At 44.9% G+C, this 15,532-nt stretch overlaps 1 protein-coding gene across 4 annotated transcripts in view; it reads right to left on the reverse strand.

Moving 5' to 3' along the window:
* The window catches only part of CLPB (ClpB family mitochondrial disaggregase), a 165,240-nt gene that overhangs the window by 106,270 nt on the left and 43,438 nt on the right, over positions 1 to 15,532 (reverse strand). For all 4 annotated transcript variants that reach the window (XR_003611232.2, XM_028115931.2, XM_028115933.2 and 1 more), the window contains exon 4: positions 8,789 to 8,892. Coding sequence is in view for 3 of the 4 variants with exons in the window: in XM_028115931.2 (XP_027971732.1) it covers positions 8,789 to 8,892 (104 nt within the window). In the remaining variant the exon portion in view is untranslated. The remainder of the gene's footprint in view (positions 1 to 8,788; positions 8,893 to 15,532) is intronic.

Consider the following 15,532-nt stretch of genomic DNA (forward strand, 5'->3'; position numbering starts at 1 on the left):
GATGATAGGTTGTTGATCCTGCCTGTGATGCTAGACAGTGTGGCATCCTCTCTGGCCCAGGACCGCCCCCCCCACCCCCGCCTTTTAAAAAAATATTTTATTTTAGGTACTCTCTACACCCCAAGTGGGGCTTGAACTTACAACCGTGAGATCAAGAGTTGCACACTCCACCGACTGAGCCAGCCAGGTGCCCCCGGGACACCTTCATTGACCACAGACCCAGGTGGAGCTTTCCCACAGCCCACGTGTCACCTTTACACTATCAAATTCAAAGAGTGGGACAAACTCTTAAGAATGCATTACTCTGTTGTCTGTAGGCCCATCAACACTCTGTTTGACCCTCCCCTTCTTCCCATCTCTTCTAAGTCTCACAGCAGTAACATGTCACAGCTATTTAGAGTCCTTCTGAGGTGGCCTGTCATTACTCTGAGCTTAACTTCTCCCCACTGCCCCTGCTTTGCCCCCATCCCAACCAAAGCATCCCATCTTTCAGCTCCAGGGATCCTCCAGGTAGGCCTGGCAACAAGAGGAGGAGCCTGCCCTCTCTGCCTTTCAGTCAGTTATGCTACTTGGTTGGCCAAACTCAGTCCCTCTGTGCTCCCCATCTTTATACCTGCTTGCCTCTCCTCTGCCTTTTCTTCAAAATGTTAAAAACTCACAATAAAAAACAAATACAAAATGCTGTAATTAATAGCCAATTCCAAGCCAACCCAGCATCTCTACTAATAAACCTCAACACTTGCAAAAAGAACAATAAATTCTGCCTCTCTCTGGTTCTGAGGTGGTCTCTTTTATATCCAGTCCGTGTGTGTATGTATGTGGGTAAGTGTGTCTACATATATATTTATTTTCCTTTATTTCCCATCCAGGGAGGGGCAGAATAATGAACTGCGTGCGTCAGGGAAGATGAATCTGAGATACTAGGGAGCAGTGCAGTAAAAAGATTAAAGTGTTATTATTGTTGTTTTTTTTTCCCCCATGGTCCATTGTGACAGCTCGACCGTCATCTGTAAAAAATGTCTCAGCGAGAGATAATCATCGGAAACTCAATAAAGCGTCAGGGGGAGCCTCAGCCCCCATCAATCACTGGGTGCCTGGAAAATTTCAGCCCTCTGTCTCCCTTCCTGCTATCCATATAAATGTCTCTAATATATTTTGTGTGGTGTGTGGGACCCATCCCTGATTTGGAACTTTTGATGAAAAAATATTTATACACAAAATATGTAAATCAGTTAAAAATCACAGGACTAGTTCTTTGCCACCCCATCCCACTTTTCCTTATTTTTATAAATGTATCAAATTTATTCTTTTTAATAAAACATGTCAACTAGTCTATCTCCCTCTCCTAGCCAAACATATATATATATACATATATATATATATGTGTGTGTGTGTATAAATATATATATATACGTTTTAGAGGGCTAAAAGGAGGGAAACAATTAGCCTAACTGGCTGATACACTTCACCTTGAAGCTGGCTAACACAAGCGTGATGGATTGACAGTGCACTGTCCATCCTGGGGACTCTAGCAGCTGGCACTGCTGAGAAATGAGATGTAGAACCACTGGCCCTGGAGGTGCGACAAGGCTGTGACAATGACGAGAAAGAGGCAGGGACATTATTAAAAATAATAACTTGCCCCAACAGCTTTTGGCCCGGCAGATTCCCAAGCCTTCCAAGACTCTGGACAAGCAGAGGTTCTGGGCTAAGTGTGAGGCACATACAGGCTGCTATGGTTGTTGGGTTGTGTATGAGCAGGAGACAGTTCTGCTGGCATTTGGCTGCATCTCTCTGCCTCAGTTTCCTTTAGTGCCTATATCACAGGGTTCCTGTGGCACACCATAACAGTCCATGTTACCTGCTGCTACAGTGGTCTTAGCATCGCCATCCTATTACCACCTCCCCTACTTCTCCACCCTGGAAGGGATCTGTTCCTGTGGCGCCCTCTCCTCTAGAACCTTCAGAGCCCCTCTCTGTCTAAAGGACAAAGTCCAAGCATCTTGATCTGGCCCCAGGGCACGAATGCTGAATCTTTTGTTCATTACTCTTCAAGATAAATCTGCTGTGTAGATGCTTCACCTAAACAAGTTCACTTAACAGCCCGACACACATTTTTCTGTTTCCCGGTGTTTGGGATATAACACACCCCTTCACACCCAGCTGCACCCATCTACAGGCCCTCCATAAAACTTTCTTATACTTTGGGGCTCAGATACCATTTTATTTCCTTGACTGCTTCAACTAGAGATTCTCTTCTCTGAGCTCTGGTAGTCCTTGTTATCTGTACCTCTGACTGAACACTTGTCAAATACTGTCTTGGTCAAGTCTTCAATCTTTATTATTATTATTAATTACTTTTCTTGCTAGTACCTTACACATTTGCAATACACCTTGTATTTTCTCAAGTGCTTTCATAAGTACTTCAATTTGATCTTATAATAAGCCAATGGTGTAGGAAATATTCTTCCCTACAGATGCAAAAATCAAGTCTCAGAGAAAGAGAGAGAAATGCCCAAAGTCACACAGTCTGGTGATGGCTAAGCCACTCCTCAGACTCTAAATAATGTTTGGCTGTCTACAGACAACAGTTTGCTACCACTGAAAAGCATTTGGAAGGCCATGTCAAAGAGTCTGAATAAAGTTCCACAAGAGTCTGCTGAGGATAATGATGATGATAGAAAGACAGAAATTTACATTAGTGGAATTCCTTCTATATTCTAGGTTTAGGTTAGGGACAAATATGCTATCTCTAACTCTTTTGATAACCTTTATTTATTTATTTTATTATTCTGTTCGGTTAGCTCCGGGAAACAAACTGATAACCTTTATAAGTATGGAGACAGAGCCTCTGAGAGGTGCAGAGAATTGCTGCAGGTACATAGCTATTATGTGTTCTGTACCACCTCTAATACCGTGGCCTAAGCACATAACCTCGCTAGGAGTGAAGCTTAAAGTGGCAAAATAAGGTCTCTTCCAGGGAGAAGGCCCAGATGAGTTTGTTTTTTTTTTTAAAGATTTTATTTATTTATTCATGAGAGACAGAGGGAGGGGGGGGGCGGAGAGAGAGAGAGAGAGAGAGAAGCAGAGGGAGAAGCAGGCTCCCAAGGAGCAGGGAGCCTGATGCGGGACTCGATCCCAGGACCCTGGGATCATGACCTGAGCCAAAGGCAGATGCTTAACCATCTGAGCCACCCAGGCGCCCCCAGATGAGTTTTTAAAAGCAGTTCAAGCCCATGGCGAGAACTAACATCTGTAGTCTAGATCATGCTACTCAAAGACTGGAGAGCTGTGAGAAATGCAAAATCTTAGTTCCCACTCCAGAGCTACTGAATCAGAATCTCTGGGGGTGGGGCCCAGGAATCCGTGTTTCAATAAGCTCTTTAGGTGATTCCTATGTCCTTGGGAGCATAATTACTTCCATCTAAATTTATGCTCTCCAAGGGCATACATTCTCTCTGCTGTCCCTAGGTAGGGCTGGACATACGGTGGGTGCTGAGCAGTTAACTTATACTGAATAGATGAACCAGGATGAGATGACTCCCTGGCATGTCCTGGGGAAGGGGAGAAGTATTGAGAGCCATTCCATTACCGCCAGTGGGAACTCCTAGCCATCTCCTGAACTCCAGGGCACTTGTCCACTGGTTTGTGATGCACCAGCTTGTACCGTCCTGTCCCCCATCTGAAGACACAGAGATGGGGAGGTCAGCTGGAGCAGGCCAGGACCCGCAGCCCCTGGAGCTGTGGGAAGGGGACTGCCCAGATTGTTGGGGTTGGCCTTGGGGGGTACAGCCTGGAAAGTCAGGCCCTCTAGCCCCAGAAGGGTCCTATGCCAACCCAGCTTCTACACGACTCATCTTTATTCAGCCACCACTTGGAGCTGAGAAGAGAAGCTGATTTATACCCTGTTTTCACCATGTTTCTGCCGTGTTTTATTGTTTTAATTGTACATATGAGAGGCACTCAGAGAGCTCGCTTGCGTTTCTGACAGCCCCAGACACCCAATGTTTATAACAGTTACTTACAAGCAGCCTGCAGCATCCCTGGCTGGGCAACTTGTTTACTGTTACCATTAATTTATTGTCTCCTCCACCTGAGGATTGGGACCCACCACCCATCCGCCAGCCACAAGTGGAACTCTCCTGGGGTGGGCATGGATGGGGATCAAGTCACTGAATGGAATGTGATCAAGATCAGGGAGTGACTTGGTAGAGAAGCAGCAGTGATCTCCACGTTCCCCTCTCCACATGTGTCCCTTCTATGTGCCTTTGCTCAAGCTTTGCCCCTGCTTAGAATAGCTTTTCTTTTCTCACTTTCTTTCTGCCCTCCAAAACTCAGCTCAAATCCCACTTATAAGTACATCACTTGCTCTGATGGTGAGCCTAGGGCTTCTAGACCTTAGAAATCACATGGCTGACAGGGGCCTTGGAAGTCATATTATCCAATGACCCAGGACAAGAATCCCCTGTACAGAATCCCTGACAGGCAGACATCCAGCCTCTGTCAATGCTCCTTGAGTGAAGAGTTGCTCAGTACCTCCAAGGCAACTTTACACGGACTCAAAATCCACCTCAATAGAGATGTTCTTCCTCAAATATCATCCTTCACATGATGCTTTACTTATCTCTAGTCATCCTAACAACCCTGTATGATGGGTATTGTTATCCCTATGTTACAGAGGAGAAAACGGAAATTCTAGAACCTTAAATCACTTGCTCAAAATCACACAGCTAGTAAGTTACAAAACTTAGACAAACAGAGCTTAGATAACTGCTAGCACTGACATCTGACCTTTCTCCAGGACACCATTATACCTCTCAAGATGCCACTCTTGGGGGCTGAAAAGGATGGACAGAACAGTCAGGCCAACATAGTTTCTATGCCAGGCATTCCTGTGTCACTTGCACCAGCTGACCTGCCCTCTGCCCAGAAACACCAACCCTGACAAGGGTGGGGAATACTGTAATGTGCTCAGCTGAGCAGGCTTCTTGCTAAGGAGCAATGGCCATATGTAAATCAGAAGGGTTTTGCTAGGAATGGGGCAACCGATGATAAAATATCAGAAAGGAGGTCACAGAAGTTTCTTTCCTTTCTAGACCATGCCTGTTCTGAGCAGGTAGAACAGATAGAGCCTCTTTGAGAGAAAACAAGGCAACTTCTCCGATACCTTTGGTACCTTTGTTTGGATCCTCTTTTTTGACAGAGAGAGACACAGCGAGAGAGGGAACACAAGCAGGGGAAGTGGGAGAGGGAGAAGCAGGCTTCCCGCTGAGCAGGGAGCCCGATGTGGGGCTCGATCCCAGGACCCTGGGATCATGACCTGAGCCGAAGGCAGACGCTTAATGACTCAGCCACCCAGGCGCCCCTGGATCCTCTCTCTTCCTCACACCTTAGATGCTGTACCCTCCTGAGTGAGGAGCTTGTCCCCTCACCTCTTACCTTCACTCTTTTCCTTGGACAATTTTAGTCACATCCACTGTAGTCACTACCAAGCTAATGCTGGTGACTCCTTTTTTTTTTTTTAAGATTTTATTTATGTATTTGACAGAGAGAGACACAGCGAGAGAGGGAACACAAGCAGGGCGAGTGGGAGAGGGAGAAGCAGGCTTCCCGCTGAGCAGGGAGCCCGATGTGGGGCTCCATCCCAGGACCCTGGGATCATGACCTGAGCCGAAGGCAGACGCTTAACCAACTGAGCCACGCAGGTGCCCCAGCTGGTGACTCCTAAATCTCCTGCCAGACTTCTCTTTTGAACTCCAGACCCACACATCCAACTGTTAAACCAAATCAGAAATCGGGGATGTCACCATGAAATGTCTCCTTTTCCATCAATTCCCACATTCTGCTAAGAACTCAACCTCTTAGTATTTTTAACATCTACTTTCTCCATTTCCAAAGATCACTTTTAGGAATCCCCAGAAATTATAAGTGCATTTTGGGGGAGAGGAGCATAGCTTCCCATTCAATTCTCAAAGGGGACCATCATCCCCTAAAGGTCAAGAGCCACTGCTAATCTCTCCCCTTCAATTTTATCCCTCACTCCATCTAAGATGCAAATGTAAACTGACACCCCTTGCTTAAAATCCTTCAATGACCTTCAAAAACAGTGTGAGCACCCAAAACTGTCCTACAATGTCCTTATCATGCGGAACCCTGCTTCCCTCTCTAGTCTCACTTCTTGTTATTCTCCTCAGCACTGTGGCAGATGAGTCCACTTGCTGTCACCCACCCACCCCATGTCTCTGCATGTGTTGTTCCTTCTACCCAGAAGATCCATCCCTCTTAGTCTGCCTGGCCATCTCCCACTCATCCTTAAGACCCAATTCAAAGTCACTTACACTATGACACTTCCCAGACAGCAGCCTGCCCTCAGGTAGAGCTTATCACTGCCTATGTCAGTGCTATCTCCATTCTTTGTACATATACCTTTGCATTATCACTCTGTACTGTGGTACCTTGTTCGTAGGTCTGTCTTCTCACTTGACTGGGAACACTGTTGAGGGCCTATACCATGTATATTCATTTCTACATTCCCAGCATCTGGCAGAGTGCCTGACACTCAGTAAATGCATGTTGAATTATAAAAAAATAAAACTAATGAGCAATTACAACTGTAGAGCACTTTACAATTCACACATCATATACTTATCTCTTGATGTTCACAATACCGATAAGGCAGAAAAGGGATATATTACTGGGGTTTAGGGAGGTCCTGCCAAGGTCACAAACGACAACTCACCACCTCCTTTCAGTACTGAGCACAGTATAAGGCCCACAGAAATATCTATTAGAAATTCAGTAAATTTGATGGACCTGGCACGGACTCTGCTCCAATAGTGAAGGACCGTCCAATTAAGCCTGTGACTTTTCTTTGAATTTGCCTAGACATACTCTTGGCAAAGGGCTAGCACTCTTGTTCTTTTCCTGACTACTGATCTAGAATGTTGAATATGAGCATCAGTCTGGAGAGAACAAAGATATAAAACTTAAATGCAGAGGGAAGGGACTGGTGTGACAGCAAAGGTTGGCCTACATGGCTTCACAGCTCTGGGATTCTGTGAAATCAAAAATAATGACTGAGCCCTGCTGGGATCCTGAGGGCAGGCGATAAGGCACTCAAATAATCCCTTCCCTTCCACCTGGCTCTGCCCCCTCAGCAAACGCTCCTCTTTGCTTTTTGGTGAGAGGGCCTGGACAGAAGACCGAGCTGAGGACAGTAATGCTGTGTCTGAGTGAGAAGACAACCCACACGATGAGTCTCCACATAACAGGCTGCAAATATAGGGCAAGTTTGGTACTCATGAAATTCTCCTCTGAAACGTAAAGTGAACATAATTCCTCCAACTCAGTGGGGAATCCAAGGAGGCATAGGTCATGGCCTGCACACAGAACTGTCAGCTGAGCAGGAGAGGAAAGACATATGGGCAGATGAGAGTTCAAATAACCATATAAAAGGCCAAGATTTAGAGAATATTCAAAAGAGCAGCTGGGGGCAGGTTGCAATTATTGCCAAGGACAGGGAAGGCTTCGTGGAGGATCCAGCCACAGAAGTGGAGTTTGACAGAAGGAGCAGGTTTAGAGAGGTAGACAGGCAGGGGGAAGGCAACTCCACACTTCCCCTGGGCAGCAATGCTCTGCTGCTCTTGACATTGCTCTTAGGCTGCTGACCTGAGAAACCTCGCCGGGGCAGCAAGCACACCTCTGCTGTGGGCTACCACAGCTACGTCAGTCCGGCAGCCTCCCTGACAGCTCTGAGGACCAAGTGCACTGCTCGCCTCACTGGACCTCCTTTCAGTCAATGTTCTGACCCTCAGGCAGTCGGCATGGCTGTCCGTCCTCCTGGCATCACTGCCAACCCAAGAGCAGTACTGCTCAGCTGCCCTATTGCCAGACAGAGGGCTGGTTATCACAGCCTCTGGGAGACACAGGATAACGGACAGGCAGGGGGGCCAGTATGAACAAGCAAAAGCTCAAAAGTAAAAGAAATATTCATTGCTGTTTGTAGCCAAAGCAACCTATCCTCTTCTATACCTCACTTTTGAAGAACGACTCACTAGAAGTAGCAAAGACTGACTTGCCTGAGTACCCTCTGACAGACATGTAACTGAACCCGGATACAGGTGCACACCACCTCTTTCTTCTGAAGTCCAAACAACCCACATTAACATCCTCAGGAGGCACGGATGACCACCCCATTTTATCAAGGCACAGAGAAGGTCCACTATTTGTCCTGGGGCATAATGGTAAATTGAGGGCCAGTCCCAGAGATAGGATTGCATTTTGCATATAGAAGGGGAAAAAAAGCAGTATTCAGAGTAGTACTGAGGGACTTCTGAGGCAGAGGAACCCAGTGAGGCTGCTTTCTAGTTCTGGGACAGGGATGGGATAGGTTAAGTCTGCAGGAAGTAGAAGAGGAACAAAGCCACATTCCATGCAGTTGCCTTAATTATTTTATGAAACCTGCTCCATTATCCACTCACCTGACGCTCTGTGGGCTGAGGTGCTGTCAGGAGAACACCAGGTGAAAGGTATCCCCCACTCCCTGCTCTGGTCATGAAGTCAGGCCTCTATCTTATTCCCAAAGACTTCTGAAGGGACATAAATGATAGAGCCAGAAGGGACTGTGAAGGGTGTCTGTTCCAAGCCTTCTGGGTTATCCATGCATTCCCAGAGGATGAGGGACTTGCAGGCTCTCACTCTGAGTTGCTGGTAGAGCTGACACAGAGCAAGGCTGCCTAGAAGCCAAAGGTAGGAGAGCGCTCACAACAACAGGGTGGTCTGTGCTTACCTTCCAAAGAATGGATTCCCTGCTCCTTGGCAGTCTTATAAACACTGCTGAAATCATCCCCAAGGTTTGGGTCAGCACCAGCAGCAAGCAGGATCTGCACCACACTGGAAGAAATCAGAAAGACAGAAGTGTCAAAAGCTGGAAAGGCCTAGGAAGTAGAGACTCAGATTCTGAAGCATGCTTGGGGATTGGAGCTGCTTTTGCTCATGTGAGTGGTACAGGGGAAAGAACGGAAACTCCGCCAGTGTAAAAGACAAGGAAAGCTCTGAAACTGACTAGCCGAGTGGCTCTGGTCAAGTTATTTAATATCCTTCTATCTAAGGCTAGGTTTCCACAACTACAAAATACAAAGTATTTATTCAACAATCACTTATCAAATGCTTACTGTGTTGTAGTCACTGTTGTAGGTGCTAGGGTCTGCACCCTCATGGAGTTTATGATCTTCTGGGAATATCAAGAATTCAGCATGAAATTATAGCAATGTGTGGTAAAGGCTATGATGGAGGAAGTACCAGGGCGCCTCGGTGGCTCAGTTGGTTAAGCATCTGCCTTCAGCTCAGGTCATGATCCCAGGGCCCTGGGATCGAGCCCCGCGAGCCCTGCATCGGGCTCTCTGCTCAGCGGAGAGCCTGCTTCTCCCTCTCCTTCTGCCTGACGCTCCCCCTGCTTATGTGCACACACTCTGTCAAATAAGTAAATAAATCTTAAAAAAAAAAAAAGAATAGTAGTACCATGTACAGTGGAAAACCAAGGGGATCAGGAAAGTCCTCCCAGGAAAACAGTATGGAGATTCTTCAAAAAGTTGAAAATAGAGCTACCATATGATCCAGCAATTGCACTACTGGGTATTTACCCCAAAGATACAAATGTAGGGATCCAAAAGAGTACGTGCACCCCAATGTTTATAGCAGCAATGTCCACAATAGCCAAACTGTGAAAAGAGCCAAGATGTCCATCGACAGATGAATGGATAAAAAAGATGTGGTGTATATATATATGTGTGTGTGCGCATGCGCGCGCGCGCGCGCACACACACACACACACACACACACACACACACACACACACACTGGAATATTATGCAGCCATCAAAAAGAATGAAATCTTGCCATTTGCAACGACGTGGATGGAACTGGAAGATATTATGCTGAGCGAAATAAGTCAATCAGAGAAAGACATGTATCATATGACCTCACTGATATGAGGAATTCTTAATCTCAGGAAACAAACTGAGGGTTGCTGGAGTGGTGAGGGGTGGGAGGGATGGGGTGGCTGGGTGATAGACATTGGGGAGGGTATGTGCTATGGTGAGCGCTGTGAAGTGTGCAAGACTGTTGAATCACAGATCTGTACTTCTGAAGCAAATAATACATTATGTTAAAAAAAAAAGAAGATAGCAGGAGGGGAAGAATGAAGGGGGGGAAATCGGAGGGGGAGACGAACCATGAGAGATGATGGACTCTGAAAAACAAACTGAGGGTTCTAGAGGGGAGGGGGGCAGGGTGATGGGTTAGCCTGGTGATGGGTATTAAAGAGGGCACGTTCTGCGTGGAGCACTGGGTGTTATGCACAAACAATGAATCATGGAACACTACATCCAAAACTAATGATGTAATGTATGGTGATTAACATAATAAAAAAAAATTTACAGAGGAAAGGCCTCCCAGAGGATGTGGTATTTAAGGAACTGAAGACTTGGAAGGCTGCATAGCCAGACCTGGAAGGTGATGTGGGAGGCCTCAATGTGGTTACAAATCCTGGAGGCAAAAGAGCACAGGGCTTTACCCATAGACAGCAGCACTGGAGCAGAGAGTGTTAGGGGAAGAGAGCTGTGGGAGGGAGGGAGGCCACTGAAGGGCTTAAGGGGAAGTGACTTGACAACATACGCTTTTCCTCCCCACTTAAAAATATACCGCCTTAGAAAAATGCACACCATACTGAAATATTAAATTAAAAAATGAGTCTTCCCTTACATCCATCCCCTCAATCTAAATGCCAAGAGTAACCACTATGTATAGTTTGGCATATTTCCTTCCTAACCTCTGCTATTTGAAGAATCCCTCCGGAGGCTGTGTGAGAATGGATCGGAGGGAGTAGGACCAGAGGCAGGAGCCTCTACAGACTTGTTATAAGGTGAAATTAGGTAAATTTATAAAGCACCGAACCTAGTGTGCTTGACCCAGGAAGTGCTCCATATAGAAGTCCACTTCCCTTCTGTTACAGCATATTCCTGCTAATGCTTTCTTTTTTCCTTAAGGGGGAAAAACCAAAAAACAAAAAAGACTCTGCTCACTGTAAAAAATTCAGAAACTATAAATAGTTAAAGAAAATGTTTTTAGAATATATAACACCTTTCCGTTTTTTTCAATGTATGTATATTTTTATTTACAAAAATAAGATCATACATAAATTCTCTCTAAACACATACAAACATACACTTTTTTTATAAAGATTTTATTTATGAGAGAGAGAGAGAGAGCACACGAATGCAAATATGCAAGTGGGGACAGGGGCAAAGGGTGAGGGAGAGGGAAAGTGAGGGAATCTCAAGCAGACTCCATGCTAAGCGCAAGGCAGAGCTGGATCTCACGACCCTGAGATCATGACCTGAGCTAAAACCAAGAGTCGGATGCTTAACTGACTGAGCCAACCAGGAGCCCCAACATTTCCATGGTTTTTTTTAAAGATTTTATTTATTTATTTGAGAAAGTGTGAGAGAGCAAGAGAGAGTGAGTGAGGTGAGGAGCAGAGGGAGAAGCAGGCTTCCTGCTGAGTAGGGGACCCAAGGTGGGGCTCGATCCCGGGACTCTGGGATCACGACCTGAGCCAAAGGTAGACCCTTAACCGACTGAGCCACCCAGGCGCCCCCCAAAATTTCCATGTTTTAAGTATTTGTCTACTACCTTGTCTTTAATAGCTGCACAGTGTTCTACTATAGTATACTTTATTCAACCAATTCCTACTGTAAAACATTATTTTTAATATTTCAATAACACATATCTGATTATTTCCTTTGGGTAAATTCCTAGGACATTAAGTTCTAGGTCAAAAGTGTAAGCCTTTTTTTTTTTAAGATTTTTTAAGATTTATTTATTTGAAAGAGAGAGAGAACGAGGGGAGGAACAGAGGGAAAGGGAGAAGCTGACTGCTCACTGAGCAGGGAGCTAGGTGCTGAGATCATGATCTGAGCTGAAAGCAGATGCTTAACCGACTGAGCTACCCAGGTGCCCCAAAAGTGTAAACCTTTTTAAGGGTTTTGATAAATGTTATCAAACTGAATTTTAGGAAGATTGTACCAATTTTTTTTTTTTTTTTTTTTTACTAGCAAAGGAAGAAGGATGAGAGTAACTTTTGTGCCTTCCTTTCACAAAATAGGGTGTTTATTTTTCTTTATCCTGTGTCAGTCTGGTAAGCAAAAATGAAATCACACTGCCATCTCTACTTGGATTTCTTGGATTACTAATGAGGCCGGACTTAAGAAATAAATGTTTAGTAGTTAGTTGTGTTTCTTTTTTCATGAATCACAACAGTTGACTGTATTTTCATAATGTCCTTTGACCATTTTTCTCTTAGTATGTTAATCTTTTGCTTACCGGCCTTCAGAACTGTTAATGCTTTTGAAGGTGTAATGGTAAGCATTTCAAAAAATTACTCTATCATAACTATTAAAAAGTCAAACTATAGTTTTAGTTTTTCTCTTGGTAGTTTTTCAATATCTGTAATCAGCAGTGTTGATGGTCTTCCCTGTACCAACTGGCTTGAATTTCATTACCTTCAAATAGGCATAGAACCTGGCTCAATTATTTGCTGAATGGATGGATGAATTTTAATAGGTTCAGAGTTGAGGTTCTCCTACAACTGATCTAACATGGTCAGGTTGAGTCTCAGGTGTCTATTCACCTTACCTAAAAGGATCTTAAGAATTACCTTTCATAGGCAATCTATCCAATATATCGATTACAATCCTAAGGAGAAATGAGAAGGATCTCTAAGCAGCTAAAATCCATGTCTAAAACTCAGATATTGAATTCACAGCAGAGTCTGTCAGGTTCACACTCGGAGACATATCTGCTCTTAGTTTACACATAGTTGGGATAAAACTGGCATTGGTCTTTCTGTTTCCCAGAAGATGAAAAGCCAAGAAGGTACAAAAAGGCTGTTACAGATAGGCAAACCAACACAGAAGGCAGTGAGAAAAAATATCTGCTAGAGAGGTAGCATGGTATAGAGATTAAGAACATTGGCTTTAAAATCTGGGGCAATCTGAGCATCAACATGAGTAATCACAGTAATGGATCATAACCAATTGAGTAAAAAAAGATTCCATAATTCCATACTGAAAATAAGTAAGTTAATGGGATGAAAGGAAAGCTCTTCCTTACTGTAGAATGATAACTAATAAATGTAGAAGGAACAATGAAATTAGAACATCATCATTTTGCAATCTCATAATTATCATGGATAAAAAGAGCATCTGGCTCACATGGCTGTGTTAATGCATGTAAAGTGCTTAGAACACCATCTGACATATAATAAGTGCTCAACAAACATTGGTTATTATTTTTACTATGTCCCTGGCCCTGTGGTTGGGCTGTGGGGAAGTCAAGAGAAATGTGAATTGAGACACTTAAATTGGGAAGACAGCACATTTTATAACAAGCACAGAAAGATCTGGGTTCAAATCAAAGCTCTATCATTTACTGTCTGTGATCCTGGACAGGTTACTATACCTCTGATGCCCATTCCCTTACCAGAATAATGGAGATAATAATGCCCCTCTCGCAGGTTATAAGCATGTAAAACTCAGTAGTGCATGGCACATAGAAGGAGTCCACAAATAAGAGCTCTCTTCCCTTTGTCCATATAATCTTAGTAATAATAACATGATTCTGGGCGGAAGTAGGCACCAGATGTATACCTGACCATGAAACTCACGACTCATGCTGGCACAGCCCTGTGTTAAGAAGGCAACACTTCTTTCTATATTCTGCATAAGGTGGCTTGTTTTAAAATCCGAGTGAGAAAGGTTTGTCGATCTAAACTCAAAGGGACATAATTTGGTTAATCCTCAGCTGCTGTGTCCAATCACTATTCAATCACAACCCCTCCCATGGCAGGCTGTCCCTCTAGGCAGCTAGTGTCACTAACTGTGCTACCTGGGCCTCTCCAGGTTCGTGAGTATTGATTCCATCTGTCCAATTTGCAAGCTGCAAGACGTGTCCAAGCAACCAAGTATGCTGCCCTTGGCCCTGGAGGGCAGACAGTGGTCTGGTAGGATGGAGAGAAGACAGTGACTAGGCTCGGCCCTCAGACTGCTAACCCAATCAAAGGGAATGGGCAATTCACTTCACAAACTTGGAGGCCAAAGAGGATAAGCAACCAAGCTAGTGACTCATTCTGTAACCTCAGAGAAGATTCCCTTCACTTTTAATACAACTCAAAGGCAGCAGCCCCACTGTGGGAGTATAGCTAGGACTGAAGGAACTGTGGCTGCTTAGTGACCTAGAGTGGCACCAAACACCTTGCCAGATGGCTAGGAGGCTTTCTGTCCAACAGCCATTACTTACTTACAATGCATCTAATCCAGACCTCCACAGGGATCAGACCCTTCTTGGAGAAGCCAGCCCAGATCAGGCTAGAGGGCTACACGACTATGCTTAGCTTTGGTGATCAAAGCTAGCTTTGATGACCAAAAGAACTTCCTGGACCTATGGGTTGCAGCACGGCAAAAACACAGTAGGAGGCTAGCCAGGTTAGAGAAAGCTAAGGCAAAGCTGGTAAGAACAGGCTTAGCAGTTGGCCATGCCCAGCAAGTGTCAAGAAATTCAGAGTAAAGGGCGCCTGGGTGGCTCAGTTGGTTAAGCGACTGCCTTCGGCTCAGGTCATGATCCTGGAGTCCCTGGATCGAGTCCCGCATCGGGCTCCCTGCTCAGCAGGGAGTCTGCTTCTCCCTCTGACCCTCCCCCCATCTCATGTGCTTTCTCTCTCATTCTCTCTGTCTCTCAAATAAATAAATAAAATCTTTAAAAAAAAAAAAAAAGAAATTCAGAGTAAAACAGAACCAAGGGCCAGAGACCAGGAAGCACAAATATGAGACAGAGTCAAAAGCCAGGTCAGATGTTAAAGGACTAGAGGCTAAAGAAGAACAGTAGGTCACAAACCAAGTAGGCAGCCAGAAACCAAGGAATATACAGGTATCAGAAGTCAAGGAAAGGCAAAAGCAGCAGAAACCAGGAGCAGCAATGAGACTTTGGAAATGAAGTGATTTCTATCTCCTTGATGCTTTTTCCTGAAGCAGAAACAAATCCTCAGGTTCAGAACTGTATTTGGGAGAAGGTGACTTACATGGAGAGATGGTAAGTTGGCCCGCCCATCTGGCTAACAAGGGGAGTAACAAGGTCAGGAGTAAAAAGAGAATCTGATGGCACAAAGAGAAGCAGACACTGCTATTTGAGGTGATCTATCAAAGGACAACAGCAGCCTACCCTCTGTTCTGATGCTGGCATACTGGTTGTTGTCCTTTAGTAGGTTTGGGTTTAGGTATTACTGCCTTAAATTTGGGTAGCTGGTACCACACAGGCTGTGGTGTATGGGCTAGGCCTTTAGGGTCTTAACAGCTGGATTAAAGGGGGAAGAGTCTATCATTCCATGCACTTATGTTTTTCTACAACAGGAAACACTTCTACTCAGAGGATCTATGCTGACTACTCCACAGGTTCTCTCTGGGCAAAGATTTAAGAGTAC

This window comes from Eumetopias jubatus, unplaced genomic scaffold (assembly GCF_037043125.1).
Source record: "Eumetopias jubatus isolate StellerSeaLion01/CBP00866 unplaced genomic scaffold, mEumJub1_p1.0 scaffold_13, whole genome shotgun sequence".
Lineage (NCBI taxonomy): Eukaryota > Metazoa > Chordata > Mammalia > Carnivora > Otariidae > Eumetopias > Eumetopias jubatus.